An 18229-nucleotide genomic window follows, 5' to 3' on the forward strand; every position below is an offset into this window, starting at 1 on the left:
TGGATAGGAGTTGATATTCAGCGATAACAATATTAGAGGTGATTTTTCACTTCACAAGCTAAAATGTGTCAGCTGAAAGGATAAAGAATTTAGTCTTGTCTGAGCTTTACAAACATCTGTTAGCAACGCTGTGTGTCAGCATTGGTTGTAGCAGAATGGGTGCTGAATGCTGCTTATCTGCAAGTGCAGACAAGGACAAAATTGCGTTTGGCCACAACAAACAAATGAGCCTTGTTTAATACATGGGTCTATCCATTAACACAAACTTTTTACCTTGTCCAGTCTTAAACAACAAAATGGCACTTTTTCATGCAGCAGATGGCAAAATGTGGGAGAACTTCCAATATAAGGAGAGTAAGGAGGATAACCTTTAGCATACCTAGAAGAGTAGAGAAACAGTTCTGAATACTGTCAACAATTTAACAACTGTAGACCAAACAGGTCTAAATTTTTATTACTACTATTTGTGGAATAGCAAACAGAGGCAAGTTTTAATGTATATAATCATACATAACTAAATATGAAATTAAACAAAATAAATACAACTAGTGTTTCCAGTACAAACAATCAAAACAAAACAATTCCTATTTCTAATAAAGATCAAAGGACAATAGCTTGTGGCTTACAGGCATATATATAAAATTCAATAAAATTAATAAGTGGTGACATTGTAAGGGGATGATATGGGTTGTTTGTTTGTTTATTAGGCTAAGTTCTTCATCTAAACAACTTTAAGTTTTAGTCCACTTCCTGCTGTCTTTTGTCACCAGCATGGATTTTCAGCATAGAAAGTAGATGGACAGTGTTCAAGATATTTCTGGCTGCTATACAGCACTTAAAAGTTAAGCTGATCCTAATGCTGATCAACTGAAAAATCTAATACAATTTGTAATAGCAACCTAGATTGCAGCAAAAAGGATTAATTCCAAGAGTTTAACCCTTTTCTGATTTCTATTAGAAATTTATATGCATGAGAATATCAACAGTTATACTGGTGGGAGAATAGATGGGCTATAAATCCTTATAATTTAGGGTGTAAACAAACTGACAAGTTTAGGAAGAAATTTCTCTTATTGGCAGTTCATTCCATGATTCTCCACTACAGATTTTCTTTTTTTCCTTTGAGGCAGCTGATAGCAGTTTGAGCCCAAGTCCATGGAGGGTCATGGGAGTTGTCATGCTCCAATCTTCCACCCTGCAGCTTGTAGATGACAGCTGGTACAGACCCAAAAAGGCAAATTGAGGCACAAGCCCCACCCCTATGTTCTGACTGGGAGAGCTCCAAGGCTCCTGACTGGTCTGCTGCCCCTATTTAAGTCGGAGGAGGAAACTGGGGCCTGGTCTACAATGGGGGAGGGATCAATCTAAGTTACGCAACTTCATCTAAGTGAATAACATGAATAATGTAGGTGAAGTTGACGTACTTAGATCTACTTACCATGGTGTCTTCACTGCAGTAGGTTGACTGCTGACACTCCCCCGCCGACTCCACCTACGCTTCTCAAACCAGTGGAATATTGGAGTTGACGGGAGAGCGCTCGGTGGTCGATTTATTGCATCTTCACTAGAGGTGATAAATTAACCCCTCCTGGATTGATTGCTCCGGAGCTAAGTGTAGACGTGCCCTAGAAGTTGTCCATATAACTGGACTACACACTACCATTGACTCCTGGTTTTTTGATTACATGTTCCTGCCTTCTGATTCTGACCTTCCAGTTTCCTGACTGTTGGTAACAAACTCTTGATCCCTGTTCTCTGTTTAGTCTCTTGATTCTGATCTCCTGGCTTTCCAGCTTGGCCTGATTCTTAGTAACTGGCTCCTAGATACTCAGCCCAGGCCTGATGCTAACTCCTAGGCCAGTTGACCCTCACCCTGTCCCTGACGCAGACAGACGACAAACTGGACTAGAAAGACCACTGATTTAATCCAGTATGGTAATTTTTTATATTCCTGTAAGTAATCCTATTGAGTCAAATTACTCACATGCATGAGTATTTGCAGGATTGAGCCCTCAGTTTATTTCACTAAAGCATTTTTTATTTCAGTAACAAACTAATAAACACTTGAATAAAATGTTGTGGAGTTTTTTTGCTTTACTACTGCTGCTATTTTGTGGCCAGTGTTCATGCATTCACACTTTTACCACACAATCTATACTATGCTGAAGAGTCCTGTGCAGTGCCCCACAACTCCCCCCTTTAAAGGTTGGAATCTGATCTCTCTTAGATGTCAGTGGACCTTCCTCTATTAAAAAGTCATTTCATTCTTTAGACCAAAATATTCAGTTTTGTTTCCTAGTCAGCTGAGTCATGCCTGAAGTACTCCAAAAACTGTGTGCTATAGGGAGACATTGCCAGGTATGTGAATTTGTGTTTGTTTATTAAATAGCTTTAAAATTCCAAACACAACAAGGCCTTTGTTATTGAGTGTCACAGACATCCAGCATGAGTGGGAATGTTTTTCTCATTTCAAAATACCCTTAAGAAGTTTTGACCAATTCATGATTGCACTTGTGAAGAGGAAATCACTTGGCCCTTGGCCTCATGTCTTATCACTACAGATGATATGACCACACAGAAATTGGGTGCACTTTTGTTTCTTATTAAATGGAATATCGTTAATCAGAGAAAGAGCTGCAATCCTGTCCCCATTGGCTTCAATGGGAGCAGAACCGCTCTCGACATTTACCCAGTATTAGCATTTATGAATAGTAATGTCCTGTTTACATTAACTGTACATACTCTAAACCTGTAGAAATGTCGTCATCTGATGGAGTAGTTTCATCTTCTGACTGGTCACTTAGAAGATCACACGCTTGAAGTGATGAGGAGTCTGCAACCTCCAAAACAGGTGCTATGCTAGATCTTCTGCCATTTTTACTTCCCTCTGAAGGAAGGGTTAGGGTAGGTCCACTGGAAGATCTACATCCTGTATCTTGTAAATCTATAGCAACGGTCCCTGAAACAGCATCAGAATCAGCTCTCAATGTACAAGTCAGTTAAACTTTAAAAAAAGGGTAAATTATGCTTATTATGGATGATTTAAATCACAACCAAATATTCAAATAATGTCTGTTTTGGCTATGTATAAAAACTATATTAAAATATAATGTTTAAGCTACAGCCAGTATAGCCTTACAGTACTGAACAATATACAAAGCAGTTTCTCATTAATATGATAATACATTATTTTTTCCAAATACATATCAGTCTATGGCATTTAAAAACATATTTCATGCAATCAGGCTGTGAGAATATGCACAAATAAATTGCAGATTATATTGAATTTACGAATGCTGTTATATATCCATAATAAGGAATTTGACTTAATAAAACTGAATATTATAACCAGAGAAATTTAAGATTTCCAATTGTGTAAATGAGATCAGAATTTGACACCTTGACTCTTAATGCCTTTGTTCTTCCTGGTTCTGTTACATAATGTACCTGGAAACAAAATAGAGTCTGAGTTGTTTGATGGACTAAAAGAATATCTGGTGATCTGGATGTTGGGGTTTTACTTCCTAATTGATACCAGTAAGAGATACTGCTTCCTTGTACAAAAAATGGGAATAATTCTGATTGGACTGAATAGCATTTAATAGTAGGCCAATTTGTAGTGAATTAGCTTGTGATATTCATATGACTGTACAAACTATGGGAATTCATATTTTGCATATGGCAATTCATTGCATGAGATATTTTAGACTGTCGGTACATTTTAGCTAGATTGCCATCAAATGTTTCAATTAAACTTGTGTCTTGAATTATGAATTATAGTGTTTAGACAAAAAGAATAGGAGTAATTGTGGACCGTAGAGACTAACAAATTTATTTCAGCATAAGCTTTTGTGAGCTACAGCTCACTTCTTCGGATGCATAGAATGAAACACACGGACAGGAGATATTTATACATACAGAGAACATGAAAAGGTGAAAGTGCGCATACCAACCGGACTGGACTCTTCCAGATGATATGTGTACTTGTTAGTCTCTAAGGTGCCACAAGTTCTCCTGTTCTTGTACTATTAATTGTTCTTTTTGCAGATACAGACTAACATGGCTGCTACTCGGAAACCAGGGTTTAGACAGCAAGAGACTGCAGCCTTTTGTGACTAAACACTTTCAGTATTTGCTACAGGCCTGAGTTCTGGACTCTGCCAACCTACACTCAGTGGAGGAGAAGGGAAAAAATGACGCAGGTGGTCTTGTGACACTTCTATGCTCCCATCCTAATCCTGGCACACTCTAGGATAATAGCCTATCTTAGGCACTAGCTTCTGACCATTTCTGTGACCCTAAAGGGTCACCTTTTTTTCAGCTTGCTGAGTGACATGGGAGCTGGTGTTGTTGCTTGAACACCTGGTTGTTCTTCCATGCTGTGGGCAGCGGCGGCTCCAGGCACCAGCGCTCCAAGTGCGTGCCTGGGACGGCAAGTCATGGGGGATGCACTGCTTGTCCCTGCGAGGGCGGCAGTCAGGCAGCTTTCAGCAGCTTGCTGTGGGAGATTCGCCAGTCCTGTGGATTCAGCGGCAATTCGCGGGAGCAGGGACCTCCTGCAGGCAAGCTGCCAAAGGCTGCCTGACTGCCATGCTTGGGGCAGCAAAAAAGCTAGAGCCGCCCATGGCTCAGTGACCTCTTCACTGGATTGTTAAATTGATATTACAGCTCCTTTGCACCACCTGGGATCTGGTCTGAACTTTGTGGGGTTTTTAAATAACCTTATGAGTTTCCTTGGCAAGTGACTTGTTAGAGAATATTCTCATTAGTATGTGATGTTGTATTTCTGTATTTAGCTAGCGTATGCCATCGATGTTGATCCTGTTGGAACCCTTTATTTTTTTAATTGAATATGTACATTTAAACCTAACGAAGGAAAATATTTCCCATCGCATAGGGCATTTTTTTTTAAAATAGCTTTACAGTTTCAGTGTAGTACATTTTTGAGCTTTCTTTTCTATAGTTTCAGAATATTTTATGAGATTTACCTGTACTTACCCATACTGGCAATTACACTGTGCAAGGGCAACCTAGAAGGTCCATGATAGTATGACTTGGATTCATTATTTTTTCTATGCTGTTCTTGCTTTTTAAAAGCTGAATTTTCTTCTTTGGTGATGTTGATATAAAAACATATATCTGTAGCACTCATAATATATCGAGGGCCTGGATTCAGCAAAATGTTTTTGTTATCTTCCCTCCTAACACCAATCAAACAGACTCCAAACCTTAATTAAAGAAGGAAAATACATGGTTTATTGAATGTAACTCAACAAAACACAAATTGCAGATTACAATAATGGATTCTTAAGTTAGTGTTACTTACATGCTGCAGAGTCAAAACGTGAACATTCTTGGAAAACAACAAATATTTGAAAATACAGTATTTAACCTAAAACAGGGCATCTGTGATGAAGCACAGTTCCTTGGGAGTTATGAACTCCAAAGCACTCCAAAACTTTTTTATTCTATAGCAGTATTCTTCTGATGTTGGGCCAGTTAATTTCTGATATCAGACACATAGTCCCTTCTGAGAATACAACAGATGTATGGAACTCATTAATTCATCATACTAAGCTGTTCCATTATTCACCTGTCAATGGAATTGTTTTCAGATTCCCCACCCTCTCATAATTTAGTCTTAATCTTTTTGATCAGTAGTAGAAAATAAGGAATTAAAAAGAGAGCCACTGTTCTAATTTTATAATTCAACTCAGATAGATATAAATATGATTGCAGGATAAATTAAATTTGTACATTCATATTACAATATTTAAAAACCCTAATAATCTATTTATACATTCTTTATCAATTGATTCATTTTATTAGACACCACCTTTTTTAATAGAATGAAGATAATATACATGAAACTGACATTTGTGCACACATACTCAGCATAAGCTTGTACAAAGGAATGTGTTCAAAATTTGTAAGGACATATCTGAGCTCAAGGTGATCTGAAAATACAGTCTAGATTTTCAATAAATGAGGTAAGACTGATGAATCAGACCCTAATTTCTGAGGATGGGACTGTGGAATGTTTGACCATTAAAAGGTGTGGGGGGGGGGGTGGGGGGGATGATTCTTGGATAAAGAAATTGAAAGGTTGAATGTTTATATCTGCAGCGTGCAGGAGACATAATGAAATTTGAACGATGAGAGCACAACTCTGACTCATCGATCTTTTGATTGTTGCACTCCTGTGATGCATCTGACAAGCACACTGATGTTCCTCTGATGTTGTCCCTGAAAGTGCAATCTGCCATATTGCCTTGGCAGGCTTGCTCTCCATACTTGATAGCCATCATTTTCAGTTTAAGGTAGAATGTGCAGTAACTATTAGTGCATGTGCTCCAGCTGATGCAAGGCCTGATGCTGAAAAAGAGGCTTTTTATGCCACGTTGAATTACATTGTATGTAGTACATCACTCCAACTGCATCTTGTCATAGCAGGAGATATGAACATGAGAATTGGCCATGATAGAACTGAATTTGAACTGGTACTGAGACCATACAGTTTACCAGAAGAGAAATCAGATGATGGTGTATGTCTACACGTGGACTATTTTCAATGTCTACCTGGTTTCAGCACAAGAATTGCCATAAGTATACATTTTGGTGTTCATGGGGCAACAATGCAATCTTGGGTTTTCAAACCAGAATGAGATCCTTGACTAAAGTCATTCAGGATGTATAAGAATTTATGAGTGCTGCTCTGGAATCTGATCATCAAACCTTAATAGCAACAATGATGATCTATTAATAAAGTCTGAGAGATGGGTATCTACTATATCAAGGGTTCTCCGACTGGGAGATGTGACCCATGAAGGTTATTACGTGGGAGGTTGTGAGCTGTCAGCCTCTATCCCAAACCCTGCTTCACCTCCAGCATTTATAATACAGATGATCCCCAGGTTACGCAAAGCTGACTTACAGAAATCCGCACTTATGGAAAAAGTTCCGTAAGTTCTGTAAGCTTTTTTTTTTTTTTGCGTAATTGTCAGGCATAAGTTCCCAACTTATGCAAAATTTGACTTATGCAAGGAATGGAATGGAATGCTTGCATAAGCTGGGGATCATCTGTAGTGTTAAATATATAAAAAAAGATTTTAATTAATAAAAGGGGGGGCTTCCATACTTACAGGCTTGCTATGTGAAAAGGGTCACCAATACAGAAGTTTGAGAACAACTGTACTATATCAAATTTTTTCAGTGTTGATAAGCTTCATAATAAAGTGATTGCTAAGAGTTATGCGGTATTCATTTCCAATGAATATTCCATAGTGGATGACTAGCTGTCTGCCATAGAGGAAGAGTGGACTTCATTTTGGGATTCTATCTCACAGACTGCTGGAGAACAACTTGGACCAAGGAGAACGACAAACATTAGATTACAGATGATACCATCAAATTATGGGAGAGGAAAAAGTGATATGGTGCAGAATGGATGCACTGCAAGGTCAGAGTCGAGTCAGTAAAAGGAGGAAATGGGCCCTCTTGCTCGTTCAAAACTTTTCTCTATTGCCCATCAGAATGCTCACAATCAGTGCAGTGTATTGATGACACCCTCTGAAAGACATGACCGGAAATGTGTATCTGACAGTCTGAAGGTCCTAATTGGATGTCCATATTTGCCTCTTCCAGCAGTTATGGACAAAATGTCCAGCATATTGATTCACAACTTAAGCATTGGAATGCTTTATGAATTGTGAATTAATGAACAGATCACCACCAACATGTAAACTACAACCTAATCCAAAAATAAATTCATCAGAAAAAAAGCTGGTGAAACAGTTATGAAATGATAAAACACCAGGTGTTTTTATTTCATCAGAACTTCTTATAAGTGGAAGCCTATATTTAGTTCACTGGCTTCAAAGAGTTGTCTTAAAAGTTTGGAAAACCAGCCACATTTCAGAAGAAAGCAAAAGGGGCTGCATTATTGCTTTTAAAAAAGAAGTGATCAGCGTGATCAAATTATAGTAAATCCCAAGGAAGGTGTTTATGATCATACTACTACTGAACCAACTGAAATATTGTCTCAAACCAAAAAATGAGACAACCATTCTGACTTCCATACAGGTCAACCTACAATCTATGCTGGGGGTAGCCAACCTGAGCTTAAGAAGAGGCCAGATTTTACCATTGTACATTGTCAAAGAGCCACAGTAATATGTCAGCAGCCCCCGGCCCCGCTCCCAGTGCCTCCCACCCACCAGCAGCCCTGCCGATCAGCACCTCCCCCTCCCTCCCCACACCTCCTGATCAGCTGTTTTGTGGCATGCTGGAGGCTCTGGGGGGGAGGGGGAAGGAGCAAGGGCATGGCAGGCTCAGGGGAGAGGGAAGGAAGAGGTGGAGTGCGGGCAGGGCCTGTGGCAGAGCCAGGGGTTAAGCACCCCCCGGCACATTGGAAAGTTGGCGCCTGTAGCTCCAGTGCCTATACAAGGAGCCGCATATTAATTTCTGAAGAGTCGCCTGTGGCTCTGGAGCCACAGGTTGATCACCCCTGATCTATGCTATGTTATCTGTGGAACGTTATTGCAGCAGTGTGAACACTGCTATATCAGCATGGGGTGCTTAGCGGAGGAACTGTACTGTGGTACATCTAGCTGTGTAAGAGCCAATGGTTGTATTAGACAGGTTTTCAACAGAACCATTGATTTGCCAGGAATGTTTTCTCATGTACATTAAATAATGTTCCAATAGACTATCTGATAAAATAGACTGAGGTCAACACAGGAGGTGTGGAATTTAAAAATTCATCTTTAGAGGCTCTCAAGTATGACGATGATATTGCTTTACTGGGAGAGATATGACTGACTACAGCTAATGCTGGAAGAGTCATAAACTGTAGAATTTATGAGACTTAAGACTTGGGTGAAAAAACCAAAGCAATGCATGCCTCCTATGAAACAAACTACTAGCCTGCCAATGCTGCATGTAGATGGCAATGGCACTGAATGAGTGAATAGTTTTATCTGGGTAATTGGTTTACAGCAGGAGATTCAATAACTGAAGAAGTTCCACCTCAGCTTGGTTTTGTCAGGAACATTTCAGCATGTTCAAAGGACTCTGAGTGGTGGGATGTCTGCATGACAATTAAGATATGAGTGTTCGAAAATGTGGTAGTGATGACAACTCTGTTACGTGAAGCAGAAACATGGCATTTAAAAACAACTGAGGAGAGGATACTAAACACTTTTCACTGTGAAAAGTTATGGCATATTCCTAACATCCATTGCTTGGATTTTGTCACAAATGAGGAGATACTTAAGATCCTGGCAGGTTGCAACCTTGCACCCGTTGTGAACAAGATGACTGCAATGATAGGGTCATGAAGGGGAATGTACACTGTTATAGAAGACTTATCGAACTGAGGTAGAAAGCATGGTGCTCTACTCCTGACCCCAAATGAGGTTGAAAGATGGAATTTTGAGGGATTTAAGAAACTTAAAACCTTCCACAATACCTCTTGACAAAGGAAGAAGATTTGCAAGGGTCCATTCAAGATGGAAACCCACTCTGTGCACTGCAATAGCTACATTGTAGCCATATGAATTTTGCTCATGTTTCATCAATGTCATAACCATAAAGGGAAGGGAACAGCCCTCCCTGTGTACGATACCATAAAATCCCTCATGGCCAGAGACACCAAAATCCTTTTACCTGTAAAGGGTTAAGAAGCTCAGGAAACCTGGCCGACACCTGACCCAAAGGACCAATAAGGGGACAAGATACTTTCAATCTTGGTGGGGGGAAGTCTTTTGTTTGTGCTTTGTTTTGGGGGGTTGTTCACTCTTGGGACTAAGAGGGACCAGACATCAATCCAGGCTCTCCAAATCTTTCTGAACCAGTCTCTCATATTTCAAACTTGTAAGTAACAGCCAGGCAAGGTGTGTTAGTCTTATTTTTGTTTTCTCAATTTGTAAATGTTCCTTTTTGCTGAGAGGATTTTACCTCTGTTTTCTGTAACTTTAAACCTAAGGCTAGAGGGGGTTCCTCTGGGCTATATGAATCTGATTACCCTGTAAAGTATTTTCCATCCTGATTTTACAGAGATGATTTTTTCCTTTCCTTCTTTAATTAAAAGCTTTCTTTTTAAGAACCTGATTGGTTTTTCCTTGTTTTAAGATCCAAAGGGATTGGATCTGGACTCTCCAGGAATTGGTGGGGGAAAGGAAGAGGGATGGTTAAATTCTCTTTGTGTTAAGATCCAAGGAGTTGGATCGGTGTTCACCAGGAACTTGGTGAAGAAGTCTCTCAAGGCTACCCAGGAAGGGGAAGATTTTTTGGGGGAAAGAGGGTGTTCCAGATACTGAGAAATCTGAATGGTGGCAGCAAACCCAGATCTAAGCTGGTAGTTAAGCTTAGAAGTGTTTATGCAGGTCCCTACATCTGTACCCTAAAGTTCAGAGTGGGGGAGGAACCTTGACAATCAAATATAAACTTAGCCTTTGACAGATGTGAAAGATCCAGAGAAGATATTTTAAGCATTCTTTAGATTCTATCCAGGAAAAAAAGCCTTTAAGTTGTATCTGCTAGGGAAAGGATGTATTGAATGTTTAATTTCGATAACTCCATATCTAGATGTTGATCTCCTGACTGTGATATCTATTCTTGATATCTGCCTAGATAGAACTAATCTCCTTTTGCCTTAAGGCTAGGCTGGTACATATAGACCAAAACCGGTTTTCTTTTGACACTCAAAGCTGGCAGGAGAAGACACAAGTCCAAGAAAGTTCACAAGGGTCAGCAGCTATATAAAACCAGAAGCAAAAGCAATACATAAGGTGGCAGTGACAACACAGAACAATGCAGTACAATATATACTCTATGGACTCAACATACATTAAGATTCATCTGAATTTATAATCCTCTAATTATAAACGTACTTTTTATGTGCGTGGAAAGAAGCATATGTAAAGCTCTTTCCCTCATATTCAGCAAAAAACGTGCTGTCTTCCAGATTAATGTGATACACTTCATTACCAGAGCATCGGCCGTACATTTTCTGCCACTGTTCTGGTGATTGTTGACCCTCCCTGAAACACACAGACAATGAGAATAATTTTAAACGTTGATGTAAAAAGATCTAATTAATCATAACAGTATCTAATGGCAATAGTTTCTACAGATGTCTATTAGAAAGGCCCCATGAGCTAAACTGAAAGAAATATTTGCTTAGTAGCAGGAATGAGCAGATATTAATTACATGAATTAGGAAGCATTCACTGTTCTAAAGTAATGGGTGTATTAAAAGTCTCTCTACACTTTCTTGATAGCAAAGAGCAGAGACAATGTGAATTTCAAGTAATCCAGTCATAGTAAGTACATTAATTGCTATTTCTATACTATGTCTATTAACACAAAAGAGCTGGAAATGGATTCTCATTAAAGATTATTTAGAAAATTTCAAAAGAACTAGTGGTGTGATGTCCAGGTAACTGGGTAAGCAACTGTGTGTCAATCTGGCTATGGGCAAAATACCCCATTTGCATTTTTGTTTTTACTATGTTCAGGGTTTTTAGCCTAATCCTGGATAGGGCTATTTAGTTACATGTTTATTCCTACCTTGTGCTTTATTCTGACTCTCCAGTTCAGAACACACCACTTGTTTACCAGTCTAAAGCTTTCCTGACCTTTTACTTCACATCAGCCAAGTGGGCTGCTTGTGCCCACCTGAAGCCACAATGGACATGTGCTCAGTCATCCATCTTTGCAATTGTAGGATTAGGTTCTATGGCTTTAAACGTGCCATGACATCAATGTACACAGACCCTGTGCCCATGTGGAACTCCACTGACTTAAGACCATATGGAGCCCCATTAATGGTTCCCATTGCATGGAACCTTTTTCAGGATCAGAGTCATGGGAATCAGAATATAAATAATTATCTATCTTGAGGAGCTGAGATCAAAATCCAGCCTAAAGCACATTGCTGGGGACTGAACAATTTTTTTACCAACAAATATTTTTGGCTTTTGTTCTGAATGTTATACTTATTTCCACAACCTAATGTACACATTTTTTGTTTCTTTTCATGAAGAATTTTGTAAATATGTATGATTTTGAATCATTTCGAAAAACAAAACTATACGATTGATATTTCATACAGATTTATGAAGACAAAAATAGAGTAAATAAAAACAAAAAAAGTAAAAAGATAAACTATCATCATATAATTCAATATTCCAATAAGCTGAATGAGTCTATCAATAATTTACTTACTTCATTCAGGGACTATGCATTTCTCAATGAACGTCTATTTCACCTTGTTGCAGTGTTTAAAAGCATTTTAACCATTCCAGTTTCTCAGATGAAATATTCATAACATTGTAGTTAAATGCATGTTATGCAGCCATAGCAATCATAAAAAATAGAGTAATTATTAACCTGCCCAGTAGCACACAGTGGATTTTTTTTTTGGATTTTATATGTAAACTGTGAAATTTGGACACATTTAAAAAAGTTAAGGAACAGTATCTGATTAGAGGTGTTCACATACATTATCTTCTAGTTATATAGTGGAACAAAATTCTTTAGGTTCTGTTGCAAAGTTGGTACTCTAATCAATATGTATCTCTGATGGACCTTGGTCTACTCTTCCTACTTCCATAGCTTTCTAAGTCCATGTCTACACTTACTGGTAAACCAGCACTGCTGCGATCGATGCAGTGGTGTTGATTTAGCAGGTCTGGTGAAGACCCACTAAGTCAATGGCATAGTGCTCTCCTATCGACACAGAACAGTGTAGGTTGACTTAATGCAGTCTCTAAACTATGTCGACTTAAGTTATGTTATTCACATAACTGAAGTAGTATAAATTAGGTCGATTTTACCACCGGGGTGTAGACAAGGTCTAATTGTTCTTCTAATCTTCTTTGCCCATCAACCTCCTTTGACTTGACAATCTCTTGGTCTTCACAATGTCCCTCTATACCTCTTAAATATCCCTTCAAACATTCACAAGGCTCTTTCTAAATCTTCCTAACCCCATGGCTTGCTTGCAGATGTAGTATCTCTGAAGCTAAAGAAGTAATGTTATTGTCATTAATTTGAAGAGGATTATTTATTGAGGTCAGTGGACACAAGCAGAACCTGTAACATACTCTATCCCTCCCCCCACACACACTAACACACCACACGACACCACACCACACAAATTAAATGCACCCTGTGCTGCCTGGCATCACTTCACCATGTCTCCCTAGTCGTGACCTGAATTATGGAAGAGAGTGATTATTACACTACATTAGATCCCTGTCTGAGACTCACCAAGCCCTCCCTGTTCTAAACTCATCTTATAATCCTTGCACTCTCTTTTATTCTACCTCTTTCTCCCAACCTGGAATTTATTCTGGTCTCTAAATGGAATTTCCACACTTTGCCTTTGTTTGCAGTAGAGTAACTTTTATATTGCGCTACAGCATTGGGAACACCCTTGATAGTTTTATAAAACAAATGCTTGTGCTTTCCTTTGTATATGAAATAACCAAGCAGATGAAGACAGTTGAAGTGCATTTACTATTTTATTAGATGATAGAGATATTATAAATAATTATTCTATTATTCCAATTTTTTTTTGGTGCTGGGGGAGAAGCCCTACCATGCCACCACTTGTAGGGCAAAACCTGTTTATTTTTCAGCAAATCAACAAACATTCATTTAATAATCAGACTTATATGTATGCAACTTTATACTACATCTTTTAATAATTGTTATCTTTCAAGGTTTAAAATGGACTAAATCATCAGGTGAAGTAATGCAAATACTTGTGTGTATGGGAGGGGTTTAAAGTGGAGGGAAATTGAATTTTTATGGTTTATCAAATATTAAATTTTGAGAAGTTTTGGGAGAAGGACGAGTGATAGGTGATTCAATGGAGACTAGTGGCAAGTATTTTATTTTCATAATAAGAACAAGGTTGTCAGTATTTGCAGTATAGCTGACTTGTTGGTCCCTTTTTATATCTCAAAATTAAGCTACCAGCTGGTGATCTAGCATGCAAGAGGTTATGGACACTACAATTGCTGATTTGATGATACCTTCCCACTCCCACCAAATGATGGTGTACAAGATGCAGGTAGTATGACTAGCTACTGTATATTAACATCACCCAATGTTCTAACAGTCGGGGATCGGGAACTGAGGATTCTGGGCAAAAAGTGAGCACAGCTAAGTTGCTTGAGGCATCTTTTAACACTCACTGATATGACATACTGAGCATGAAACATGTGAAAACAACAAATATGAGCGCAATTAAGGCTTAACACATAATTTGGGAGGTTGCAATTAGAAGTTTTGGATGTTAGTCTGAAAACTGTAGCCTCTATGTATAAATTGACCTGTTCCAACTGGGAATAATATCTCAATCCACCTGGATGGAACCACATTCTGATAGGATATGTCTATACTAGAACTGTGAGCATGCCTCCCAGCCCAGACAGACTTATGCTAACTTGAGCTAACCATGGAGACATTCCAGCACAGGTTTTGGTTCAGGAGGTCAGGTGATCTTGGATTTGGGCAGCTAGTCTGTGCTGCCCTCTATGCTGCAGTATCCATACTACTATATTTGGTGTGTTAGTTTGAGCAGAGTTACCATAAGTCTGGTTACCTGTGTTGGGAGGCTGTCTCTTAGGGTATGTTTTCACTAGCAGTGCTTTAATGTGGCTGCGTAGTCATGGCATCAGCGCTAGGAGAGAGGGGAGTAGCTATCAGCATTGAGGCCACAGCTTAGAATGACCAGACAGCAAATGTGAAAAATCGGAATGGGGGTGAAGGGTAATAGGATCCTATATAAGAAAAAGACCCCAAAATGGGGACTGTCCCTATAAAATAGGGACATCTGGTCACCCTCACACACCTCCCAGTGCTGGTGCATGGTCTACACTGCCACTTTACAGTGCAGAAACTTGTAGTGCTCGGGGTGTGTTTTGTTTCACACCTGTGAGCGAGAAAGTTGCAGCACTGTACAGTGGCAGTGTGGACAAGGCCTTAGTGATGTGGTTTTGACCATGGTGATTGTTTAAAGCATACCATTACTAGGACCCACATCCCCAGTACAAGAAAGCAACTTAGGTCCCAACTCCCACTCTAGATCTTCCTCTAGAGAAGAAGGAACAAGAATCTTTCTGTAAAATGTTAACAAGATTATAGTACCCTAGGTTACTGTTGTTTCTGCTCAGGTACAAGCATCACAAGGCTTTGCCTGCTGTTCTTGGCATGATTGTGACCTTTCCACATTGATCCAGTCAATTAAAACTTAATCTGATTCATGCTAAATGTTTCTATTACAGCTAATCGATGAATGCATGCCTTTAGGACAGGTAACAATAAGCAGTTTTTATTTGCTGTCTTGCCTTATTTCAAATCTCTTTAGAAAATCCATGTCACTACCAATCTTTTTATTGATTTTTATTTCTGATCCAAAATGTTTTTGGTCTTCTTTCCTGCATTCATGCTTTGCGGAGCACAATCTCAAAGACACGTAATAATGCATGTATTAAATGTTACTAAAATGTTTCTTATTCCATTAGCAATCCCTTCCCCTACTGCATACATGATATCTCTTCATAGTCAGATGTTTTTGCATTATAAGTGAGGTGTTATATTTTCAGATGTAAGTTTTTAAAAATTAATGTAATGCTAAACTATTATAAAATTAGTATAGAAAATAACTTATTCATTTTATCGCACTGTTGCTAATAGACAAAGTATCATGAGATAGTAGAATAACAAAGCTAGAAAAGTAATTCTAAAATAAAATAGTGCCATATTTTTACTTTTTTTTTTTCCCCTAAAATAAAATGTTTCACCTGGTTAAAGTCTGCTTGGTTCCAGTTAGATGTCTAAAAGCTTCCCAAGGTGCTGTTCTGCAAAGATCACATGAAGTTCATAAATTCAGAAATGCTATTATCTTTCAACATGTTTGTTCTATAACAAGTTCTAGTAGCAGATTGTATTTAGTACTAGGCTAGAAATCTATAAAGATGGTCAGGTTTTTTTAATCTGGTACAAAATAAGGTTTCTAGTTTTCAAAAAAAAACCATGCTCAACTTTACTCATTTGAGTAGTCCCATTTAATACAATGAGGTTACTCACATCTCACATGCTTAAATCTAATATGTTCATATAGAGGCCCAATGCAATTCACACTGATGTCAATGGAAAGACTCCCATTAACTTCAATGGTAATTTGATCTGATTCCATATTGTTTAGAAAACTTTGTAGAGAAATCAGAAATGAAGATAAGTTTCATTTACATATATAGTATGGATGTTTAAAACCTATAATATATATATAATATAATATATTTTCCTGTGCAAACATTATTACTAAGCTAGTGCAATACAACACTCATTTTGCTGTATGCTTTTGCTACCTATGCATTTAATTTTTTGTAGACTTTTTATTATAATCAGGATTGTCAAACTAGTTGTATTCATAAGAGGTGTCAAACTATTTAATATTCATAGCAAATTTAATCATTTTCTTTCTGTTCACAATCCAATTTTGGTATGTACAAGGGTGCATGTTAAATCTATTCAGTGTAGTTAAACACTGGAATAGATTGCCTAGGGAAGTTGTGGAATCTCCATCTCTGGAGATATTTAAGAGTAGGTTAGATAAATGTCTATTAGGGATGGTCTAGACAGTATTTGGTCCTGCCATGAGGGCAGGGGACTGGACTCGATGACCTCTCGAGGTCCCTTCCAGTCCTAGAGTCTATGAGTCTATGAGTCTTCCTTGTATTATGGCTATATTCTGCTTTTTTCTTTTTTCTCACCCCCAAGTGTTACTGGGTTAACAATGGGATGAAACTGACCACTTGACCTTTGTATTGGGGATGTTTGCCCTGTCTGTTAGCAGAACATCAGAGAGAGGCTGTGCTTCAGCCCAGGTTAGACAAGTGCAGAGGGCAGCAGTGTAGACAGAACTGGGAAGGGGTACATCTTTATATGGATCAAATGTAAGAGACATGTAAGTTTCTTTTTTGGCTACTGCTCTAACACATATTTAGTGCCTCACTTCCTCATACCACTTCTTCATTCCCAGTCTTCCCACCCTTCCATGCACACACGTTTCACTTGAACAGTCTTATTATTGGGCTTTATGCAGGTGAAGTTAATTTCAGCAAATTTGTCTAGAGTCTAAACTGAAGTCACCAAACTTGTATTATTTGTGACCTGTCAGACATGGGCCTTCTATGAGCCTAATAGTGGATTTATTATTCAGGAAAACTTCCTATTGGCTTTAACTGGATGGGCTTCAAAAGTATGACTGCTCAAGCCTATTGCATATTGCAGATCATTACATGATATAGCTCTCTATCCATGTCAATAATTCTGGGGATTTAAACTCCAATATAATAAAGTTTATTTTTGGGGCTGTGGTAATAACACAATATTGAAACGGGAACCAGCTGCACAGGAAAAAGCTCATTTGAATATCAACACTCAAACAAAGCTTACCTCTTTAAATGGTTTGGAATGAAAGACAATTTGATAAAGAAAACAGTGCAAATTTTAGAAATATAAGAAACTTGGCCACGAGAGTATCTTCCCTCCATTTTCTGTTGTATGTATTGATATTTGGCTTAGAGCAAAACATATTTTGAAGTATTTTGTACAAAAAATATAATTTTCACTGGCTTTTTGTTACTTACACTAATTTGTTCAAATAAAAACTGAATCACTTCTAGTCTATTTACAATTCAAGATATTGTAATTATTACCAGTAATTTTTGCCATTATCAAATTTAACCAAGCATCCAAAAAAGGCAAAATCCTAACAGTCCATTGAATTCTATATTAAGCAATTTCATAAAATTTGGCAGTCCAATAGTTACCTCTAGATGGAGCTAAAAAAACCAACCAATTCTTGTAAACAGAGGCTTGGTATTGTAGGGAAGACAATGAAGCACAGTTACTTTACTAATACTAAGGTGCAACTCAATGAAAGTTTTTAGTAGGGCTGTCAATTAATCACAGTTAACTCAAGTGATTAACTCAAAAAAATAATCCATGATTAAAAGAATCACGATTAATTGCAATATTAATCATATTGTTAAACAAGAGAATACCAATTGAAATTTATTACATATTTTTGATGTTTTTCTAAGGGCTTTGGAGCTGTGCTTCAGCTCCGCTCCAGCTCTAGGCAAAAACCTGAAACTCCCCCAGAGCTGCTCCGTGCTTCAGCTCTGGGCTCTGCTCCAAAGCCCTG

General features: G+C 38.2%; 1 protein-coding gene across 8 annotated transcripts in view; it reads right to left on the reverse strand.

The window, feature by feature from the left end:
- KCNT2 (potassium sodium-activated channel subfamily T member 2) overlaps positions 1 to 18229 on the reverse strand; it is a 283250-nt gene that overhangs the window by 79651 nt on the left and 185370 nt on the right. For 3 of the 8 annotated variants that reach the window (XM_030573503.1, XM_030573501.1, XM_030573500.1), the window contains exons 16-20: positions 15819 to 15875; positions 10893 to 11042; positions 4999 to 5228; positions 2743 to 2959; positions 274 to 379 (exon numbers count right to left, since the gene is read on the reverse strand). In XM_030573503.1, coding sequence (XP_030429363.1) covers positions 274 to 379; positions 2743 to 2959; positions 4999 to 5228; positions 10893 to 11042; positions 15819 to 15875 — 760 coding nt within the window. The remainder of the gene's footprint in view (positions 1 to 273; positions 380 to 2742; positions 2960 to 4998; positions 5229 to 10892; positions 11043 to 15818; positions 15876 to 18229) is intronic. The other 5 variants (XM_030573506.1, XM_030573504.1, XM_030573502.1 and 2 more) reach the window with 2 other exon arrangements.

The sequence above is a fragment of the Gopherus evgoodei genome, chromosome 8 (assembly GCF_007399415.2).
Source record: "Gopherus evgoodei ecotype Sinaloan lineage chromosome 8, rGopEvg1_v1.p, whole genome shotgun sequence".
NCBI classification, from domain to species: domain Eukaryota; kingdom Metazoa; phylum Chordata; order Testudines; family Testudinidae; genus Gopherus; species Gopherus evgoodei.